This window comes from Elephantulus edwardii, unplaced genomic scaffold (assembly GCF_000299155.1).
Source record: "Elephantulus edwardii isolate Elephantulus edwardi_28Jun2011 unplaced genomic scaffold, EleEdw1.0 scaffold00145, whole genome shotgun sequence".
NCBI classification, from domain to species: domain Eukaryota; kingdom Metazoa; phylum Chordata; class Mammalia; order Macroscelidea; family Macroscelididae; genus Elephantulus; species Elephantulus edwardii.
In genome coordinates this window covers 1,635,228-1,658,235 of record NW_006399895.1, presented here as the reverse complement: position 1 = coordinate 1,658,235, position 23,008 = coordinate 1,635,228, and the positions used below count along the sequence as shown (strand labels likewise).

The 23,008-nt window shown below is 42.6% G+C and overlaps 1 protein-coding gene across 1 annotated transcript in view; it reads left to right on the top strand.

The window, feature by feature from the left end:
- The first annotated feature begins 653 nt into the window (after positions 1–653).
- Positions 654–23,008, top strand: part of CPPED1 (calcineurin-like phosphoesterase domain containing 1) — a 160,279-nt gene continuing 137,924 nt past the window's right edge. Inside the window, exons 1-4 of the mRNA XM_006894522.1 lie at positions 654–771; positions 2,791–2,798; positions 4,277–4,442; positions 6,178–6,202. Coding sequence (XP_006894584.1) covers positions 654–771; positions 2,791–2,798; positions 4,277–4,442; positions 6,178–6,202 — 317 coding nt within the window. The remainder of the gene's footprint in view (positions 772–2,790; positions 2,799–4,276; positions 4,443–6,177; positions 6,203–23,008) is intronic.

Below are 23,008 nucleotides of genomic sequence, written 5' to 3'. Positions count from 1 at the left end.
CTAAACAAGGCCTCAGAATCTTAACTCCAGTTCATCAAGCCAATCTGGTTCCCGATGCTAAGCACCTTTGTCATTTAGGGTCATAAACTTGGGCAATGGGAAAGAACAAGGAAAGGAGACTGAGAGTAAAGACTTGCAGACACCTGAAACTAACAGTGAGAGGAGATAGCTCTCTGCCTGACAGAGAGGAAGAGATAGGAAGTCTATAAAAAGCATAGAACTAAAAAAAAAAAAGAAGTATAGAACTGTAAAAGCACAGTAGCCTAGGGCCATTAATGTTGGGACAAACTATTCTGCCTGCTTCATGGAGCGGGGCTATAACATCACTCAGGGTAGCCATTGAAGTTCTCAATAATCTAGCTGGATTGCTGAATAAAAATATAACTGTCAGAAAACGGAAGTGACTCGTGACGGGCTCTGGACCAATTCCGATGACAGCCCACCGTCTGTACTTGTTTGACCAAGTGGCACCGCAAGAAGCAGGCGGGGATACCCAAGGGGGAGGAGAACAAGCTGATGTACGGGATGCTCGTCTCTGTCTGATCCTTTGTTAGCAAGATGTCGCCACTGGACATGAAGGATGGCATTCTCCCCTCCAAACTAGCCATTACAAACTCCATTACTATGAGATGCCCACTGGAATCAAAGTTGTCATGGACACAGACTTGGGTGTTGCACCCATCCGGGATGTGTTGCCCCACGTCTACAGTGCGCTGTATGTGGAGCTGGTGGTGAAGAATCCTCTGGGCCCTTTGGGCCAAACTCTGCAAAGTGAGCTCTTCGCTCTCCTCTAGACTCCCATGTCTGCTCTCTGCCCTTCTTCCCAGCTTGAGCTGGCTAAGGAAAGAACCCCCTTACCCTGTGAAAAATCCTCATCTGCCTGGGGACCTACTTTCCTGGCCACCTGAGGACCCCTACCTAGAACCCTCCAAGGGCAACAACCCACATCCCTCTTTGGTGTTCACCCTGCCACCAGAAAGATGCCTATCGGAGCTCCAACACCACCAAACCAGGCCCTTCTGGAGAATTTTTATCTTCTCCCTTTCTGACTCATTCAGAGCTGTAAAATAAACTTTTTATTACCCTCTGGAAAAACAAACAAAAAACCTCAACCAACTGTCACAAATGATGGAAGAAACAGGTAGTTGTTCTTGGTTTTAACTTTTTATTATGATTTGGGCGAAAGTTTACAGAGCAAATTAGTTCTCCATCTAACACTTCATACACATTGTTTTATGACACTGATTGAAATGCATTCAGTGTAACAGCATCCTTTCCATTCCCTGCCTGGGTTTTCTGCTTCTATTTGTTCTACTTCCCTAGCTCTTCTTAGCTTCCAAGCATTATCCATGGATCATTGCTGTCCTTTTGATCTCATATAGATGACTGAGAAATGAGCAGATTTTGAAAGAATAGGGACTGGTAGTCAGTGGTTCATATACAATGCTCCCAATTCTCACTCTTGAAATGTAGTGGATTATCTGTTGGTCTCTTGTCTCACTAGCTGAAAGACCCTGGGTAGTGCTAACAGTTAAGCCCTTGGCTGCTAACCAAAAGTTTTATTTCAGTCCACTAAGATCATAAGTTCTACTCTTAGATACATGGGATCACCACGAGCTATAATAAACCCCAAGACAACTGGTGGGTTAATTCTTCCTCTCTCAGGACAGTGAAAGTGAGATCTCATTTAGGAGAACTATACTTCCCATTCATTCTCAAGTCTGTAGTTTGGGTGAGAGTATACACCTCTCTCATTTGAACTAAACCCTCTTTGAACATCAAGCCCATGTCCTCTTTTTTTGTTAGAGCAAATTACTTTTCCATTCATCAGTTCACACACATTTTGTTTCGTGACACTGGTTATGGTTTCTTCAGTGTAACAGCACTTTTCCGACTTCTTTCCTAGATTTTCATTCATCCTTCTTCCGTGTCTCGTCCTGCCTACTGAGATTTTAGTTGGGGCAAATGAGTTATTGTTCACCTTGGCTATTGTTTAACTCAAAGCTTATCCCTGATGGAGAGTTCTGTTGCTAGCTTGGGAGGTTCCTAAGAACAACAGTCTTGGGGTTCCATTAGGCCAATTAAGTCTGGTCTTTTCCATTTTTTGAATTTTGTTCTACATTTTCTTCCTTGTTCTTTGTCCAGGACTTTCTATTGTGATCCTGATTTGAGTGGTCAGTAGTGGTAGCTGGGCACCAGCAAGTTCTTCTGGTCTTAGGGTAGTGAAGGTCATGGTTCACATGGCTCATTAGTTCTTTGAATAATTTTCAAGGCCTATTTTTAAACACAGCTTCCTTGGAAAGCCTTTGGTGCACACACTAAACTATCCCAATTAACCCTAGCTCCCCTTCCTTTTTTATAGCATCTTGTTCTTTATAACACTTTACATGATTGGTAATTATGTGTTTACAAGGGGTAATTATTTGCTTAATGTTGTTTTGCCCAACTTAGCTACAAGCTCCATGAGGACAGTTACTTGACTCTTGTTCACCAAACAGGACACTCAAGACACAGATGCTCAAATGACTGATGATTGAGTAAATAAACAGATTGAGACTATCAGGAAAAGAAAACGTCTTTTCAAGACAGAAAGTAGATGGGGCACAGTTCACTAGTACCATAAACACACCTACAGAGCCGTTGGATGGTATTATAGGTTGAACTAAAATAAACAAAACTCAATCTGATTGCCATGGAGTCATAATGACCTCACTGGACACAGAACTACCCTATAGGGTTTCCAAGGCTGTAAATCTACCTGGAATCAGATGCCTTATTTTTTTCCTGTAGAGTGGCTGGTGAGTTTGCCAAATCCTTTAACCACTGCAGTACCAGATTTTTTTTTGCATTGAGTTGTGTTCCCACAAATAAGAAGCTCTAGGTGATCTAGTGGTAGTGGTATGGAGTTGCATGCCAACCCAAAGGCACCCGGTTCAAATTCACCAGCTGCTCCACAGGTGAAAGATGACCAGTCCCTTCCCATGTGATTTACAGCCTTTGAAAACCCAACGGAGAGTCAGCTATGAATAGGTTCTGACTCAGCAGTACACAACACATTCCCACAAAACATGTATTGTAAATCCCAACTCACAGTGACTGCACCAATGGCCTCAAACATAGCAATGATTGTGAAGACGGCACAAGAATGGGCAGTTTAAGTTCTGTTGTACATACAGGGTTTATATGAGGTAGAACCAGCTTCATAGTGTCTAACAACAAACTTCATAGCATCCTCATGAGGTAAATACTACTATGGCTTCCATTTTATAGATAGGGTAACAGAGCCATGGAGAAGGTGCTTTTTTTTTTTAGAAGGTAATTTTTGAGGTCACACAACAAGCAAGTGGGAGAATCAGGTTGGGAGAATCAGGTTGAGAACCCAGTCAGTCAGGCTCGAGAACCAAAATAATGTTATTTATTTTCTCCTCCATGGCTTGTGTCCAAGATTGTGGCTATTTCAGCTGCCTAGAGAGTGTTTCAGATATAGCTAGTTAAGCAGGACTCCAAACGTTGCAGATCTTTAGACTCTCCTGAGGGTGCCTTTTAAAACCAAACCTGTAGAGTTTTGGTCTACCCTGGAATTTGCGTTTTCAACAAGTTTAGCCAAATCTGGCTAAGGTGGTCAATGCATTGGATTTTTTTTTTTTTTTTAACATTAGAAATACAAACTTTTTATTACTTTTTTTGAACCAGTCATCAAAGGTAACTGGTTAGTTTACATTATGTACACACCACAACCAACTCTAGTTCGGGCCGCTGGAAGCTACTCTACTTTTCTTGGTGTTGTAGCTTCACCTCTGAGCACGAGATCCCCCATTTGACAAAGGCTGGCATCTGCCTCCTAGAACAGTTGTGAGAAGGGGCCCTGGTAGCGTTGCTGGTTAAATCTTGTATGAAATACAGAACCAGCCTTAAGGAAGGGGTCCCAGGTGAAGCACAGACTGCCCACTTTGGACAATGTCACAAGAGTCTAAGTATCTCTCAAACACTGTATGTGGCATACTTCTCCACTGATTTGAAATGTCACTTTAACCAAGTAACTCGTATATTTATTAACCTGGTAAACCTATCTTTAGGAAAGGACAGGCCTCAAAGCTGAGCCCAAAGGCATTGCTTGCACCTATGATGACCCCAGGCAAGGTGCCTGCACACGCCAGGTGCCCCAGTCCATTCCAAAGGAATCGCTCAAGCTTCCGCTGCGCCCAGGCAGCACTAGCGGCGCCCGGAACAGTCGAACCCCGCCCCCCCAACCCCGCTCCCGCCCCGCCCCTTCAAGGGCAACGCCCCGAACGGGGCCGACCCGGTAGACCCTGGAGGGTACACCGTTCACTCCTACGCAGTGAGCACAGGCGAAGCGAGAGGCTCCCTCACCATGTCAGCTGTGGAGGCAGAGGGGATTTTTCGCAGAGCCCGGGGCAGGACCCTGGACGCATTTTCCGAAGGTACTTCCGGCACTTCGCCCAAGGAGGGGTCAACTTCTGGCTTGCGGAATCTTCCGCTGGGGGGAACCTTTCTTCCGGGTGCACGCGCCTCTGACCGGAATCCTTAGTGATGCTCCATGCAGAGGCTACCGGGGACTGTATTAGTGGTTGCACCACTCGTGCCTGGGGCTTCCCGGAATGAAGTGGTGGGACGAATGTCACCTCTCCAGGGGCTTGTTCCTGGCGCCACTTGGCCTTGAACTAACCTCCCTAAGAGTAAGGCAGGAAAACATAGTTAACAATAGCCTGTGCTCTTTTATTAGCCATGATATTCAGTCCTCATCACTCTGCAGATGTCATGGGATTGTTTCCACATCCATGAAATGGAAATAATGATAGTGTTATGAGTGACCCTGAATAAGTGTTCCATATATATTAGATATTTATTGTAAGTTATTCACCTTGATGTGTTTTACCCCCTCTATAATTAACGGTTATGTACTATGCGGTAGTCACCACACCATAAAAGGTACTCATTAGAGCGGAAACAGGCTAGTGCATTAGTAAAGTGGTCAGATTGTGGGTTTAAATGGCTTAGTAGTGAAGCTAGAGCTCTAGTGGGCTTAGTGGCAAGGAGTTGCGCTGCAGTCCCGAAGGCACTCGGCTCAGGAGCGGGAGAATGATGAGTAATCTCCTGCAGGACTGACTGCTTCGGACCCCCCCCCCCCCCAGGGTCAGCTTTGGGTGGGTTCCTACTTGATGTTACACAACAGCAATAGTGGTGAAGATAGAGGAAGTGCAACCAAAGTGCTAGTTAGAGCCAAGGATGGTGAAACTTCATCTCATATACTTGGGGCATGTTGTCAGAACGGACCTGGCTTTGGAAAAAGATCATGTTTGGAAAGGTGGACTGAGAAAGAGAGGAAGAGCCTCAACCACATGGACACAGTGACTATAACAATGGGCTTGAGTATGGTGGAGATAGGATAGGACAAGGTTTCCTCTTTTGTTCATGGGGTCACTATGAGTTGTAGTCTATTCGATGGTAACAGCAGCAATAGAAGTGGATTTTATTATGACTCATTTCGCAGAGACTGCACATGTGATGTACTTTTGTAACCCAGTGTCAGACAAATCCTTAAGGTTAAGTGAATATTTGTAAATCCAGAGAGAGCTTTCCTCCTGGTTCCATCATTCCCTTTTGTGGCTTTTGGTGATCAAGACCTGGAGTTCAAGTCCTCCCAGACACACACTGTCTTTGTAATTTGTGGAGGAAGGTTTTCAGTGCCTGTGATCTTTTGGAAGTATATTGCCAGGCCTTTCTTCCACAGCACCTCTGAGTGGGTTTGAAATGCCAACCGTTTGGTTTGCAGATGAGTATTGAACAGTGTGTGCCAATCAGGGACTCATTAAATCCTAGGGAAGTCTCCTTACATAGTCTCGATAATGTGGCAGATGCTCCCACTCTCACTTCATGCCTGTTGCTCTTTTGCTTCCCAGTTTTCCCTTCAGTTTTGCGCTCCACGTCAAAGGACCAAAAGTTTTCTCTCCTCAGGACTTGGCGTCTGTTTCCTCTCTCCGCAATTTATAGTAGGAATGATGAGCTGGATTCTGCCTGAAATTCCATGCCTCATTGTAAAGGTCAACCATTATCTTAGAGAGACTTTGCCTAGCCACTTTATCTAAACTAAGCTGCTTCTGTACTTCTCTGTCCCACATTCCGCCCCTCCCCTCCCACCCTCCCCCTGTAATTCAGGAGGAGTGGGCAAAGTTCTGGAAGAGTATGTGGAACTGGGCATAGAATTCTGGTTGATTTTGGAAAATATCTTCTTCTGTAGGGTATTCTGTACACATTTCAGTGTATTTCCCTTTTTCATTCAACATGAAGTTTTCAGGATTTATGCATGTTGGTAGTTGTTCTGGTTCACTAATATACTTCTTGTATAGTAGTCTATTATGTAAGTATATGCTTTATACCTTAAACTGATGGACATTGTCTTTGTTCCTTACTCTCTAGAGTTGTTATAGAAGTAGCATAAGTTGTTATGTACTGTAGTCAGAATCAACTCATACCTGACCTGCCAGTGGGTTTTCACAAGGTGTAAATCACACCAGAGGAGATTGCCCGTCTCTTTGGAGGAACAGCTTTGTGGATTTGAACCATATACTTTTGGATTATTGGCACAATTCCTTACCTCTAAGCCACCAGAGCTCCAGTAGCACATAAGGATGGCTTTAAAGAACAGAAATTGGTTTTCTTACAGGTCTGGATGTCTCTGTCAGATCTTTCTTTGTAATAGTCCTGGACATTCCTTGGCTCGTACATGTTCCTCACATGTTATCTGTTTCCCCCATTCAGTGTATATTTACTATTATAACCGAGAAATTATTATATTTAGAACTCACTCAACTAGGGCATGAGATAATGAGCATAGCAAAGAAATCCTTGTTTATGAACAAGATTATACCTACATATAATGAGGGCTAGGTTTCCAACACTTTTTTTTTTTAATAGTGGTGGGAAGTTTGTTGTTGTTATGCGCCATCAGATCACCTGCGACTCATAGCAACCCTACATATAGCAGCTCTGAAGCCTGCCGTATCCGGAACCAGTCTCACTGACTGATACACCTACACTCATTACCCTTGTTACTGACCCCCCCTTACCCTAGTTACTGTGTCAGTCTCTCTCATCTGGGGTCTTCCTCTCCTGTTCTGTCCCTCTGTCCTTCCACGTATAATACATCCTCCAAGGACCAGGCCCTCCTGGCCACGTGAGCAAAGTATGTGAGATGGTTGTGCTCCATTTCTTTCTTAATGATGTCCAATTTTCCTACATTCATGCTTCTCACATTCCAGTCTTTAGTGTCTGCTTACAAGTGTTCCTCTGCCTTTGTGCTTCCAAATTTGAGAGCTCAGCCTCAGGTGCTATATTAGCTAGTCTGCTCTAAGGGTGTTATATTATACATAGGATTTTTGAAGGCCTGCTGTTTCGAAACTGGATGGCCAATTCTTCTTCCTAGTCTGTCCTAATTTCGATGCTAAGCTTTAGAGCAGTATCTGAAAGACTAAAAGGGCATGCAGGATAGTTCCCAAATCTTGTCTTTGCCTCTCCAAATCTATTCTCTACTCTTTCAGGACACTGAGCTCTGTGGGCTCTTGTTAGCCCAATATCCTTTGGCTTCCATTGGGCTTGGCCATTGAGGTTCCCCTACAGGAAATCAGAGGGGAGAGTATTTTCCCCTAGGTCACTTCCTGTGGACTTGGCTGGTTGTTGTTGTTGATTGCCTTCGAGTTGAGCATGACTTAGAGCGACCCTATGAACAAAAGGTCTGAAGCCCCTCTACAACTGTTGACATTTAACAAAGTTCATGGAGTTTCCAGAAGCATGTTATTTAGGAAGTGGATGCCACTCCTGCTTCCAGTTCCGCGTCTGAAGGTCACTGCTTCTCAAGGTAGCTTTCCTCCCGGGCTCTTCCTTTTCTCCTTTCCTAAGTAGAAGTGTCAAGAGCTCTGCTTTTCATTCTTGACTACTAGACAGTTCTGTAGTTTTCTTGCACACTATTCCAGTTCCCTACACACTGCTGACTCTTCTGACTCATGTCCATCCTTATAGGGCACAGTGCAACTTCCCCATAAAATTTCTAAGGCTGTAACTCATTACGGAAGCAGACTGCCTCAGCTTTCTGCTGAGGAGCAGCTGGTGAATTTGAACTACCAACCACTTAGTTAGTTGTTGTTAGGTGTCAATCAGCTATGACTCCTAGCGACCCTAAGAACAACAGACAAGAATCTTGCTCTCTCCTGTGCCATCCTTATCAACTGTGACACTTGAGCCCATTACTTGCAGTCACCATGTCAGTCCGTCTCTTTGAGGGTCTTCTTCTCTCTGACCCTCCACTTTTCCAAGCATGATGTCCCTTTTCAAGGAATGGCCTCTCCTAGAAACATGTCCAGAATATGAGAGATGAAACTTCTTCTTTTCCTGCAAGGAGCACTCTGGCACCACTTTCTCCCAAACATTCTTTCATTGTTCAAGGGATAGTCAGTACTCTTCTCCAGCACCACAACTCAAAGACATCAATTCTGTAATCCTTATTCATTGTCCAGCAAGTGATGGAAATGCCCATGTAGCCCAACGCTTAATCCATTACACCATCAGGTGTAGTCTCATTTGAAAACCATCTTTCACGATTGTAATTTGAGTGTGTCACCTGTGTCTTGCTGGGAGTCTGGCTGGTAGAATGGCTGTTTAGTTATTTCTGGTTCTTTATAGCAATGCTGCTGTGAACATTCTTGCATTAGTCTTATGTACATGTGGGAGGGTTTCTCCAGGGCAAATACCCGGGGGGATGTTGTCGTTTATAAGGTATAGTCATCCTCAGCTTTACTAGGTCCTGTACACGTGCCTTCCAAAGGCAACTCCCACTAGCAGTGTCTGAGAGGTCCTTGTTATTCTTCTTGTATCGCTGTAGTTTAGGAAATATTTATTATGTTCCTGTTGCATGCACCAGAGGCAGTGGTGACTCCGTGGTAGAATTCTCACCTTCCAGGATTCCCAGTCAGTGTTCTTCATGCACAGCCACCACTCATCAGTAGTTTGTGAGCCACTGTGATGCTAAGCAGGTTTCAGCAGAGGTCCGAACTAAGACAGCCTAGGAAGAAAGGTCTGGCGATCTACTTCCCCTAAATTAGCCATTGAAAATGCTGTAGAGCATAGTTCTACCTCTGCTACATTGCCAGGAGTCAGAATTGACCCAGTTTTGAACCTTCCTAACCAACTAATCCACTTCTGAAATAGCTTGCCTCTGGAAACCCTGTGAATCTGGAGACAGGATGAAAGTAACACAAGTGTCCAGATCTTTCATTCATAGGGTCGCTATGAGTTGTCTGTAACTTGACAGCACTTAACAACAACAGCAACAACCAATTGAAGTTGCATCTAGGCTGCCAGTGGAGAATGATTTAGAAGGATCCATAGAATAAGAGAAGAGTTCAGCTGGGTAAGAATTGTGGTCAGAGAGAAAGATTTAGAAGATGAATTGACAGGGCACTTAGCCTGCTAAGATAGGAACCCACATAAATGACCCCAGACTCTTGCCTCTGACTCCACCTATAAGTAGAATCTGTACTCCTTTGTGGAACAAGTAGTCCCAGGAGAGATGCTTAGTGTCATGGGGGGCTAATTCAACCTTTGGATTATTGGGCTCAGAGCCTGAGTTTTCATTGATGTATCTTGAAAACCTTTGTTTTCTTAGACATTCCCCTGAATGTTAGCATTGCTGACTACTTTGAAAGATGCTCCCAGAACAACTGGATTCTACTTCAGGATCTGGGGGAAGAGAGAATGAAGGAGCTGGCTTTTTACCTTCTCTTGGCAAAATACACATTGCCTGTCAAAGGGTTTGATGTATTCAAGCAATAGTGTCTAAAATGGTAACTCTGACAACCCTCATGTTCACTGGCGAAAAAAACCCCCCAAAAAATCTCCAAAAAACCATTTGCTGTTGAGTCAGCTCTGACTCACGGCCATCATGTGCGTCAAAACAGAGATCTCTCATGGGATTTTCAGGGACTATTTTTTTAGAAGTGGATCACCAGGCCTTTCTTTCTAGGCACCTCAGTGGACTGGAACCACCAACCTTTTCATTAACAGCCAGATGCATTAATCAATTACACAACACCTGACTTCCTGCCCCCCCTCCAGACTCCTTGTTACCTCGAAGCCCATTCACCCACTGACTCCTGACTACATTTAAGCCCATCCAGAATTATCTATCTTAACAGTTTTTCCCCAAATGAATGAAGCCAGGGAATTAATGGAGAGAGCATTTTACTGTAAGGCCATTTCCGCCCTGGTGATTTATGAGTAATAACGGCACCCATCCACTTTTCCCAGTAGTGCTGAATGTGAAGTTCGTTTTCAGTGATCCGTTCCCCGCAAACATAATCTCCCAGGCGCTGTTGAAGGATGTTATAAAAAAGCCACTTGTACAAGTCTCACCTGAGAAGACACACACTTCTAAACCATGTTCCAATATTCATTTTAATTAGACAAATTGACAATTATATTTCCTTAACTCACATCCCAATTAGGACTACAGATAATCAATCATCTTTCGGAAAAGTTTACATCTGTTTTGTAGATGTTCTGAAAGGGAGATAAAGAAAATAAGTGTTTTTAAATTGGCTATATTTAATTATCCTCAGTGTTTTAGTTTGCATTTCCAGTTTCTTTTACCACCTGATAATTTCCTCTATTAAATATCAGGGTCTTGAGTGGTTGTCTTAAGAGATTTATTTCCCTAGTCATGTTAAAAACCTTTACAGCTGTTTTAGAGAATTTGCTCACCCTGAATGTTTCTTGTTCCTCTCTGGAAACCCTCTTACTGGGGCCCAGGAGTAAACGGAATTGTGGAATCTCAGGAAAAAGAATTTGCTCCATCTCTTTAAGATCTTAGGTAAGAACTTTTCCAGAAACTGCAAACCTTCAAAGGTTTTATCGAGTGTGAATGGGATTGAAAATATTGGGGCTTAAATCCCGGCAAACACATTTTCTCCATGGCAGTAAAGAAGAGAAAAAAAAATGTCATACATGTAGCTCAAACCACTTATTTTATTGAGATTTTAATGAAAATTTATAAAGAACTTGGGTTTCCATTCCTTCATTGTTGCACATTTTCCTTTTTGCTCCCCCCAGTTTACTTTTTTCTTTGGAAAAAGGTTATTTCATTGTTATACAGTACCCTACCCCCAGACCACTTTACAATGCAACTCTTATTCCGGACTCTTGTCATGCCAATAATACCTAATTATATATTCCTTTTATACAGTTCTCTCCTTCGTCTGTTTCAATGCAGTGTACATTATTTATCCCTTCTTTGTTTTCTCCCAACCTCCATGTTAGTCCTGTTTTATAACACTGGAATTTTGTAGTATTTGTCTTTCTGTGACTGAGATATTTCACTCAGTATAATGTCCTCTGTGGTCACCCATTTTGTATAATATTTTGTGAGTTCTTTGTTTTTCAGTGCTGCACAATATTCCATGGTGTGAATATACCACAGCTTCTCTATCCATTCATCTGTTGATGGGCACTTGGATTGTTTCCAACTCTTTACTATTGTGAACAAAGCAGCAGTAAACATGGATGAGCATATATCTGCTTGGGTGGTGGTTATGGTTTCTTTAGGGTATATTCCCAGTAGCAGAATTGCTGGGTCAAATGGTATTTCTGTTTCCAACTTTTTGAGAAGGTGCCATACAAACCACTTATCTTTAAGGAAGTTTCCTCTGCCTGAGAGAGAATTTTGGTTATTTTACCCCTCTTATTGTCTACATCATAGGGAGCTCTGGTGGCCTAGTATTAAGGAGCTGTGCTGCCAACCTGATGTCATGTGCTTTGAGTTCTAGCTGCTTAGCAGGAGAAAGATGGGCATTTTCCTCTCATACCATTTACTGTCTCTGAAAACCTGCTGGTTCTGCTTGAAAGACTGCCTCTTCCTCTTTGTACAAGTTTTACATAATTAAATGTTTGGGATTTCCCATTACAGCTTTTTTATAATTCAGTGTCTGAAATTCCCATTTTTTGCTACAGCTATAACTATCAACAACCATGACAACTTTGAATGTGTAAAGACATTCACAAACCCACAGTTCTTCGTGATCCATACAGCTGAATGCGGTTGCCTAGTAAATAAAACACAGGTAAACATCTTTCTGATATTCCTTGTTTTCAGCCAAGATCCATCTGATGCCATATCCATTGTTCCATATCCTCTTCAAAATCTGGCTTGAATTTCTGGACATTCCTTTTTTGATGGTCTGTCGTCAGCACAGTTTTACTTGTGTGTGTGATGTTAATGATACTTTTCAATAATTACTCATCCCATAGATCACCTTTCTTTAGAATGGACATAAATATGGAACTTTTCCAGTCAGTTGTCCAGGTTTCAATCTTCCAGATTTGTTGGTATGATAGATGAGCACATCCAAGGCTATATTTCTTTACTGAAACAATTCCATTGATATTTGCCAATTTATGAAGCATTGTTTGTTATTAATGCCTTTAGTGAATGTTGGACTTCTTTAATATCACTGATTTTTGATCATATGCTGTCACTTCCTGAAATGGGTGAACAGTGATTGATTCTATAGTTATTTATTCCTTTTATCATCTTTTGATGCGTCCTGCATCATTCGGGTTTTTTTTACTATTGTATCCTTCAGTATTGTAAATGGAGGCTTGAATTTTTTCTTCAGTTCTTTCAGCTTTAGAAATGCCATATGTTTTCTTCCCTTTTGGCTTTCTAACGCTTTGCATATTTCATAATAATGCTTTATTTTATCTTCTCGAACCTCCTTTCAGCTGAACCTGAAATCTGGTTCAGCTCTCTTTCCATTATTTCTTCTCTTTGCATTTAGCTTCATTTGTTGGAGAGCAAGTTTCAGAGTCTCTTATCGCATCCATTTTGGTATTTTCCTTTTTTAAAAAAAATTTATTACCCTCCTCCTGTCTTCATGAATGATGTTCTTGATGTCATCCCACAACTTGTCGTGGTCTTTGGTCATTAATGTTCAGTAAGTCACATCTGTTCTTGAGATACTCTCTAAGTTCAGGTGGTTTTCTGTTTTGTCTCCCGTGGACTTAATTACATTTTCTTCAGCTTCAACTTAAACTTTCATAGGAACAATGGATGGTCTGTTCCACAGTAAGCCTGTTGTTTTGAATGTTACTGAACTTTTCCGTTGATTCTTTCTACAGATGTAGTTGATTTGATTTCTGTGTATTCCATCTGGTGAGATCCATCTGTTCTTTCATCGTTTATGTACTTTAACAAAAGCATTTTCAGGAATAACTACTTGATTATACAGGTTTTAGCAAGTGCGTTCTAGTGTCACTTCTGTCAGCACAGTGTATTTTCCAATTATAGATCCTTCTTTATTTCCAATCGCCAGTAATTATCGGTCCATCTTGATGGCATATTCAGTTGATTTCAGAGTGCTGAAGTTGATAGAAATCTTCAGTTTCTTCATCTTTAACTTAAGTTGTTTAACTTAAGTTGCCTAAATTTGTTGTCACAGTAATGGTCTTGTATGCACATGGACATTATTCTATCACTGGCAGAATTCTAATTCAAGATAAAACTCAAAATGTCCTTTTTGGTAAAAAATACAACATGTCTCTTTAACATGTCATTCTTAGCATAATAGACTATATGAATGTCCAGTTCTAAATGGCCCAACCAGTAAATTCACTAATGCTTAGGATAATGATTTTTTTATGTGTTCTGTTTAATTTTGACAACTTCCTGTTTTCTATCATTCATACTTTGTTTACTTCATATTCATATTGTTGTTGTGAACCATTGAGTTGGAACTGACCCATAGTTGACTCTCCAGTGGGTTTTCAGAGGCAGTTACTGCACTGGAGATTGCGCATCTTTTTACCACAGAGCCACTGGTGGATTTGAACCATGTACCTTTGTGTTACCAACACAACTGCTTACCACACTATTTCTGTTGGTATCATAAGATAATGGTGTATTTCTTAGTGTGTTTCATTGCTAACTAGAAGGTGGATAGTCTCCTTCTATTAAGGTTTCACAGCCCCAGAAACTTGATGAAGAGTTGTTGTGAGTTGGCAGTGAATGACTGTGTAAGTTAGTTAGTTCAGAAATACATCACCAGTCCTTACCAGCATCTCTAACTCTGGAAACTGCTAAAACCTATCTGCTGTGGCTGTAACCCTACTAATGTTTGAAATGCCAGTGGCAGAGTGTCAACATAGCAATTCACAGGACATCACAGTGCAATGATCTGATTGTTGCGTGGTGGTTTATCTTATACATAAGTTTATTAATGGCTAAAAGGTGTCCTCTGTGTTTTCATTGTCAAGTTGGAAGGTGGTCTTAGGGTAACAACCTTGGGCTTTCCTCCTGACTCTTTTTTAAACAATTGTTTTTTTATATTATTCTGATTTATTTACAAAGTTTGAATACATTGCTTTTCACAAAAGATCCTTCCCATTTCCTTCATCCCACCCACCTGTTGAATTGTGCAACCCTATGATTAACACCTTATCCCCCCATCCTCACCCCTCTATTTCCACCCCCCCTTTGTATCCTCATACTTATTCTATAATATTGGTTTTATACAGTATTTTTCCTTGTGGGACAGAGTTAGTTCACTCAGCATAATGCTCTCCAGTCCCTCTCATGTTAGGTAGTAATTTACAAAATCATTGCTCCTGCGTGCTGGGTAGTATTCCATTGTTTGAATGTACCACAACTTCTCAATCCATTCATTTGTAGTTCCTCCAGACTCTTTCAGACCAGTAGGTCTGTTATTACTTTCTTTAATTTGAATTTTAGCTTACATAGCTCATCAATTCTAACAAGGACCTTCCATCATAGTCCTGGCCACAGTGGTTGGTGCTGGTAGCTGGTCTTAGGCTAGAGGAGATAGTAGTTCCCGTGGACGTTCTCCTTTAGAATAATTGCATCCTTTAGTCATTGGCTTTCTTCATTCTCCTTTGCTTCCAGCAGAAAGGGAATAGCGGTTCCTTCTTAGAAGGTCACTCCTAATCTTTTAAGATCTCGATTGTTACTCACCACAGTAGGTAGAACATTAGTAGTGGATTGTAATCTTTATGAACTGTGTTTTGCCAGTTGACAAATCAGCATATCCTCTAAGACTGTGTCCCCTTCAAGTCCAGTAGTTTAGTCCTGATGTCTGAATAGTTTCTGTAATAGTATCTGTGTCCCTTGTGTGCTCCATTATACGTACAGCATTTACTAATTTGCATGTCGAACCATACCTGTATGTCCTCCCGTAAGATTGCCTTTGCCTTTTTGCATACATATTTAACTGTGTATCTACTCATGAATCATTGTTATTACTCTTGTTGCATCTGTTTTAACATTCTGAGGAACCACCAAACTGATTTCCAAAGCAGCTGCAGGATTTTACGTTCACTGGCATTGCATGAGGACTCCAAATGTTCAGCATCCTCCCCAGCACTTGTTATTATCTGCCTGTCTTCATTATAGGCTTCCTAGTGCGTTATGCAGATGACACAACCCTGCTTGCTGAAACTGAGGAGGACCTGAAGCAGTTGCTGCAGAGGGTCAAGGACTGCAGCCTTCAATATGGATTGAGGCTCAATGTCAAGAAGACAAAGATTCTCACCACTGGGCCAATTGGCAACATCAGGATGGATGGGAAGAGATTAAGATTGTTCATAGCTTTAGTTTGCTTGGCTCCACAGTCAACACTCTTGGCACCAGTAGCCAGGAAATTAAAAGGTGTATTTCCATGGGAAAGTCTGCTGTTAGGGACCCCTCCAAAGTACTGAAGAGCAATGGTGTCTCTCTGGAGACTAAGGTGCGTCTGATACAGGCCATGGTCTTTGCAATCACTTGTTATGCATCAGTAAGTTGGATAATGACCAAGGAGGATAGAAAGAGAATTGATGCCTTTGAGCTGTGGTGCTGGAGAAGAATATTGAGAGTACCATGGACAGCTAGGAAAACAGATTCATCCTGGAAAGGGTTAAACTGGGTGGCTCCATGAAAGCAAGGATTCTGAGGCTCTGTCTAACCTGCTTTGGACATGTTGTAAGGAGAGACCGGTCCTTGGAGTCTTTAGAGAGGTCCCTAACAGCAGACTTTACCATCACAATAACGCCGTTTGGGTGTTTTTCAGTGTAGAACGCAATTAAAAATCGCTTGGAAAGCATTCTACATCTTTTACACTTGTCTCCCCAGTATTTAATTCAACAGTATTTTATTTTTACTAATTTGCCTTTATTGAATCTTCCTCAAACTGCCAGCTAGCGTTCTCAGCAACCTGCTTTTTTTAACATTCCTATTCCTCTGGTTCACATATTTCACAAAATTGAATGATAAAATAAGTCCTAGGCCAATCAGATCTGGGGACAGTTCCGAAGGGAATGTGATAGGCAGGCTTCTCTTGATTCACTGGCAGAGGGCATGCCCTGGCTGATCCTCCGTGCCTTCTGAGCGTGTGGAGAGTGTTGGTAAATCCTTATGGTGAGGTCTAGTGAACATGAGTTAAGAGAGTATCCTTTTCACAGAGAGGATTTACAACTCTGTAGCCATACAGTGTGATTTTGAACTTGATGAAGCCCTTTAATGAGGAAGGAGCACCAACATGAGACTGGGTCAGAAGTCCCAGCACTGCTGTCAGCCAGCTCTTAGAACTGGCCTGACACATAGCCACTCAGGAAATAGTTGTTGAATGAAAGGATGTCCAGATTCCTTGTGTAGCCTTGTAAAAACCAAATCAAACAAACCAACCCCATAATCAAGTTAAGGCCTCAGTTCCTCCTCCTTAAATGAAGGCAAAGCATTGACCTTATCTGTTCAGGGTGTAGCTGTGACAACTTGGGTATGTACCTCAGTTTGTAGTCCCTTTGTCTACGAGGGAGAACTAAGACACAAAAGTCCCCCAAAAGTAGATGGAGGATCAACACTAGAATCAGCTCTTCAGACTCCCAGCCCTTCAACTTCACCACTAGGCCAATCTGAAGGAGAGCAGAACTCTTCATCCTCATTTTAGTCTGTTCCTTCTTCAGGCTTCCTTGTGCTCACCTGTTAGACCAAAAGTCTGGGCATCATCCCTGACCCCCGCTTGTGCCTCTTCTCTCAATGAAAACCACCCTCAGCATTGCCCATCGCACCTCAGGCGCACACCTTGATTTCTCCTTTCTGCTTCCCCAGCCACCACCGGTGCTCACCTGGGCAATTTCCGTGTCCACTGTTGCCTCTCTGATCCACTTTCTACACAGCAGTTAGAGTGGTCTTCGAAACAGGAGTTGGATCTGTCATTCTTAGACGTGGTATGAAATAAAAGGCCAGCTCCTCCACCGACTCTTGGGGAGCTCTGGTGTCACAGTCCTTCGAGAATTGTCCTGCTGACCCAACGATGCTTCTGTCTGGTAACTGGGATCCAGCAGTGGCTCTGAGGGAGGAAGATGGTGAGTGTCCTCCCCTGTGATTTACAGCCTCCTGAAAACCTTGAAGGGTCAGCTCTGAGTCAGTCCCCATTCTGTGAGTTTGCTATCTCCCTTTCCCCTCAGGCCCTCCAGGGTCTGGCCCCAGCCTGCCTGACTCCATGCTTGCCATTCCTCTCCTCATTCATGTGCTCCAGCTGGGTTGCTTGCCTTTCAGCTCTTTGCATGTGGCGAGTCCTTTCCTTCCTGAGAACCTTGCATAAGCTTTCTCTGTCTGCAAACCTCTCCCCCCCTTCTCCATCCCTTAACTCTCACTCTTCAAGGCTCAGTTTTAAAGACACCCACGTTGAATCCCCATTCTAAATTGGGGCCTCTTCTCATTTGTCATCCTCTTGCTTTTTGTTTTAGGAAACACAGTGGCTAAGTGGCTTCTCTAACTAAAAGGTCAGCAGTTCGAAGCGGCCACTTCTTATTTGGGGAAAAAGATGTGACAGTCAGTCGCCTTCCATAGAAGATTTATAGCCTTGGGGACTCTATCAGGCAGTTCTACCCTGTCCTTTAGGGTCACTGTGAGTCAGAATTGGGTGGGTTTGTGTTTTGTTTTGGTTTGGGGGTGTATTACAACTTGTAACTGTGTGTTTGTACAACTTGTAACTGTTCCTGTGAATGTTCCTACTTGCATTCCTGGAGGGCAAGACACCAGCATCTGGCATAAGATCTGGACATTATAAGCAATCAATGATATAATGACTTAAGAGTGAGCCTCTTCCTTATGGGGCACATCCCCACACCTGTCTAGCCTATCACTCATAGACACCACCTAATGTTGTGAAACAAAGTAAAAGCCAGATCAGTTGAATGCCTTGCATAACCATCTGGAGGAGGTTCTGCTGACCAGGTGGGTGCCCTCAGTGGAGCTGCCTCTGCTCTGGGGAATGGATGCCCTTCTCCTTGCAACCAGGCATCTCTGTTCACCAAACCTCGTGCCCGTCTGCAGCCTGCTGTGCCAGAGAGAGAGCACCTTCTCCACTTCTCCCCACGGTGGGTTCGCGGGCCAGCCGCCACCTGCTCCCTTGGCATGAGTACATAGGGTGGAGGAAGGAGTCAGAGCAAGCAGTCAGAAAAACAGGCAAACCCCAAACTGAGTCCTGCTTTTGAAAAGTGAGAGAGCTGCTGGAAATAGCTTTCCCTCTCTTTAACCGATGTCTAGAATAGCACCGGCCAAAGGCAGTGATGCTGTAAGCTGCTTGGCCAAGTAGTCCTGGCCCATCTGCTTCCTTACTTCTCTGAAGGGTTGCAGATAAAAATGTTGGCAGATTCTCCAGCCTCAGATGGCAAGTGTGACTGCCAGACCGTGACTCAGAAGCTTTTGTGTGTCTCAGACACTTACCTTTTGTATGCAGCAGACCGTGACTCAGAAGCTTTTGTGTGTCTCAGACACTTACCTTTTGTATGCAGTTAGGCCAAGGAGACAGGAGTTGGGTAAATTCACCTTGGTACTTAAGACAGAGGTCATTTGGAGGCTATGAAGGTAGTCCTGTCACAGTTAAATAATTATTTGATGAGAAAGGAAATCCTGAGGATAAGTTTTTAAATAGCATCATCTCATTTCAACAACTTAAAGTACATAAGTTAGTGGCTTTTATTATAGTCACAAAGTTGTGCAATTGTTGCCCCAACCCATTCTAGAACATCCTTATTGCCCTAAACAGAAACCTTGCATCCTTAGCTGTCATCTCTCTCACTCCTCTACCTTCACCCCAGCCCTAGGCAACACCCAATGAAGGACGTGATTAACTGGCATTGTTATCATTGTGACATTTGGATTGGTAAATCAGAAGGAGTCTCCAAGTGGTGAACATTGTTTTGTTACTTCCCTTTTTTTAAAAAACCACTAAAATAAGATGAGTCCCACGAGAAGATGAGGGGTACTGCTGAAGACATTTAGATTGTGATTCACTGTGCAGATTGCTACTGTGAGAAACTGCAAAAATTGCATTCCATTGGCATTTGCTCTTTAGCCAGAAAACCCCCCAGGCAGCTGTAAAGCGACCCATCTTTACTGTTTTATAGCCAAAGCAATATCCATAGTATGCAGAGAATAAGATTAAAGGCAAAAGCATTTATATACATATACATATATATATATACACACACACACACACACACACCCCACATTTTTATATATGTATGTATATACACACATCTATCTTTTTTCTCTCTATAGATCTCTATCTCTCTATTGTTATGTACTATCGTGTCAGAACTGAATCAAACCTGACTCTAGTGGGGTTTTTCTTTTCTTTTTTTAGATTTTAATGAAAGTTTATAGGGAACTTGAATTTCCATTCATTCATTGTTGCACATTTTCCTCCCTGTGCAAGCCCGCCGCCCCCACTCCCCCCCCCACCCGGGGGTTTTCAGAGGCAGTAAATTGCAGGGAGAAGCAGCTCGTGGATTTGAACCATGTGCCTTTAAGTTAGCAGTTGTTGTTAGGTGCCTTCGAGTTGAGTCTGACTCAAAGCGACCCTATGAACAAAAGATCTGAACCCTGCTCTATCCTGCACCATCCTCACACTTCCTGACACACAGGAGCCCAATGCAGCAGTCACCATGTCAATCCACCTGGTTGAAGGTCTTCCTCTCCTTCACTGACCCTCCACCCTTCCCAGCACCATGTCCTTCTCCAAGGAATAGCCCCTCCTAGCAACATGCCCAAAGTATGTGAGGTGAAGCCTCATCATTCTTGCCTCCAAAGTGTACTCTGACAGCATTCTCTCCAAGATATATCTTGTATCTCCCCAAGTGTGTTTTCTGATCTCCACTGTGTGTTATGGGCAGTAAGGCGGTTAAGGTTCTTTGGCATCTAGTGGGTAGTTGTTGTGTGAGGTGGACTGGAGTGAGGAGCAGTAAATGTCAGTGAGAACTTTGTAGGACTGACCTAGTAACTGCAGGTGGAGACGGTGAAGACTTGAACTGAGATGGTGGTAGGCGAGAGCTGGAGATGCTATTGAAGGAGATGTGTGCCCTATAGCTGACCAAAGACAGTGACACATGATCCCGAGATACACACATCTAGTGATGATGGTGGTGAAATTAGGCACAGTGGGAGGACAAACAAGTCTTGAAAGCACAATGATGAATTTCGCTTTGGAAGTGTTGTACATAAGGTACTCAACCTAAGCTTGGAAAAATCTGGATTAACATTTCTGTTCATTTTTTAGTTCATACTGTGACTTTCTAGCCAGATAGAGAAATGTGGCCTCTTTATCACCTATGAATAATTGATAGTATTTTGAGTCAGGTAAGTGAACAGAAAACAAAATACTGGATTCTTAACTATTCTGATGATGTAATGGTACAAGCCTTGTTTAATCACATTGCTTACCAGTATCTTACCATTTTAATTGTTTTCCAAAGGCAAACCAGGTTTAGCAAATGTAACTTTATAAAAAAGAAATTAAGAAAGCTATTTATCACTGTGTTCAACCTTAAGTGATTTGAGGTTGCTATAAGTAGCAGCTTTAGCCTATCTCAAGAGCGGAAATTATTCTGTCATTAGGTATTACTTACTCACATGGTTAACACCCCTAGGCCTTTTCCCAGCTGGATGGTGAAAATCATGATTTATTTTCTTTCAGGGGCACATTTATTATGGTTAGTCATTGATTAGCTAGTAATAGCAAAAGGATCAATGCATTTTCTAATTCATATTGTATATATTAAAAAGTCAGTTTTGATTAACAATTGACAAATATGCCCAAAAGGCGTAATAAAAATGAGTAAGAGAAAATATACTGGCAGAGAAAAATCCAAGAAAACACTTAGCTCATTATATTAAAAGTGCCAACTATGGAAAGCGATTATAAACTGCCTATCTGTCCTTCAGGCAGGATTTTTTTTATGTGCCATCGAGTCAGAACGTCTCATAGCTGACCCTCTAGCAGGTTTTCAGAGGCAGTAAATCACATGGAAGGAGATTGCTCATCTTTTGCCACGGAGCAGCTGGTGACCTCAAACTGTGTACCTTTGGGTTTGCATCCAGCTTCTTGCTACTAGGCCACCAGATCTTTCTTTCTGGCAGGAATTTTTATTGTTGTGTTGGGTATAACTCATTGCAATTCTGTGAACAACAGATCTGATCCCTGTCCTTTTCTGTGCCATCCTCAGTCTCTAACCATCTCAAGCCCATTGCTGCATTCATTGTGTTGCTCCATCTGGGTGAGAGTCTTCCTCTGCTTCATTGCCCCTCGACCTTCCCAAGCTTGATGTCATTCTAGTGGAGTTCCCGGATTGAGACACACTGAGAAGAAGGATTGACCATCCACTTCTGAAACAACATGCCTCTGAAAATCCTATCAGGCAGGATATCGGCATCTAAATAGACTTGCGTTGTTGCTCCCTGCTTTCAAGTTGCCCCCTGACTCACGGTGACCCCAAGCACAGTACAACTGTCAGTCCTGCCCCATTTTTACAGCTGGTTGCAGAGTTCATCTGACCATTATGGCTTTTAATTGGCTGATCATCAGAAGAATCAAGATTCTTCCTCCTCAATCTTAATCTGGAAATTAAACTGAAACCTTGGTTCAGCATCATGGGAATATGAAAGCGTCCCCTGACTCTTGAAGTGACAGGAAGTGTACTGGCCAGGAATCAAGTGTGTGTCTCCTACCTGGAAGGTGAAGAATTCTACCATAGAACTACCTCTGCCCCCTCAGTAGTCTTGTAGGAAGGGCTAATGATCAGGCATAGTATGGATCCTTAAAGGTGTTTTAAGTTCATTCTCAGTATACAGTTATTTTGTAGCTAATAAGTCTTACAGTAGACTCAGACATTTTCTTTCCCCAGAGCCCTGATGTCTGGTAGGTTAAGAGTTGGGCTACTTTCTGAAAGTCAGCACTTCGAGCCCTCCAGCTATTCCAAGGGAGAAAGGTGGGCAGTCTCCTTTTATGGTCTGTAGCCTCAGAAATCTAGTGCAGGGTCATTAAGAGTAGGAGTTGACTTGATGACACTGAGCTTTGGATTGAGTTTATTATCAGTTTCCAAAAATCCACTATTTACCCTTCAGTTTTGAAAGATGGTTTCTATGACAGTCTCTGTTAGATGAAATTTAAAGTCTTGTTACTATCTATATTATAGATGAATCAGCTTGCTTTCTAAAGCCGTTTTTTTTCCTCTTAAAAATGTTTTGAAATGAATTTTAAAGTTTGATTTAAATGTGATTTTATTTCAGAGTTTGATATTTCTGGCTTGTCCTTTGCTTAGGCTTCAGTCCTTTGTACTCTCTGGCTGGATAGTGTTCTCTGTAAGCCCATTCACCCTGAAGTCAAGGCTCTGCAGTATATTATCATCTGGATTTGGTTCTGCCATTTACCTTTGTTTTATCTTATCAAGTTATTTAACTTCTTGTGTCTTCCCTCTCTTGTCTCTGTGCAAAATGGAAGCTTGTTCTAGATAACGGCTTGCCATCTCAAATGCATACAGGGGCCAGACAGGTGAATTGGACCAGGTCCTCATGCACTTGCTGCAGAGGGTCAAGGACTGCAGCCTTCAGTATGGACTGAGGCTCAATGTCAAGAAGACAAAGATTCTCACCACTGGACCAATTGGT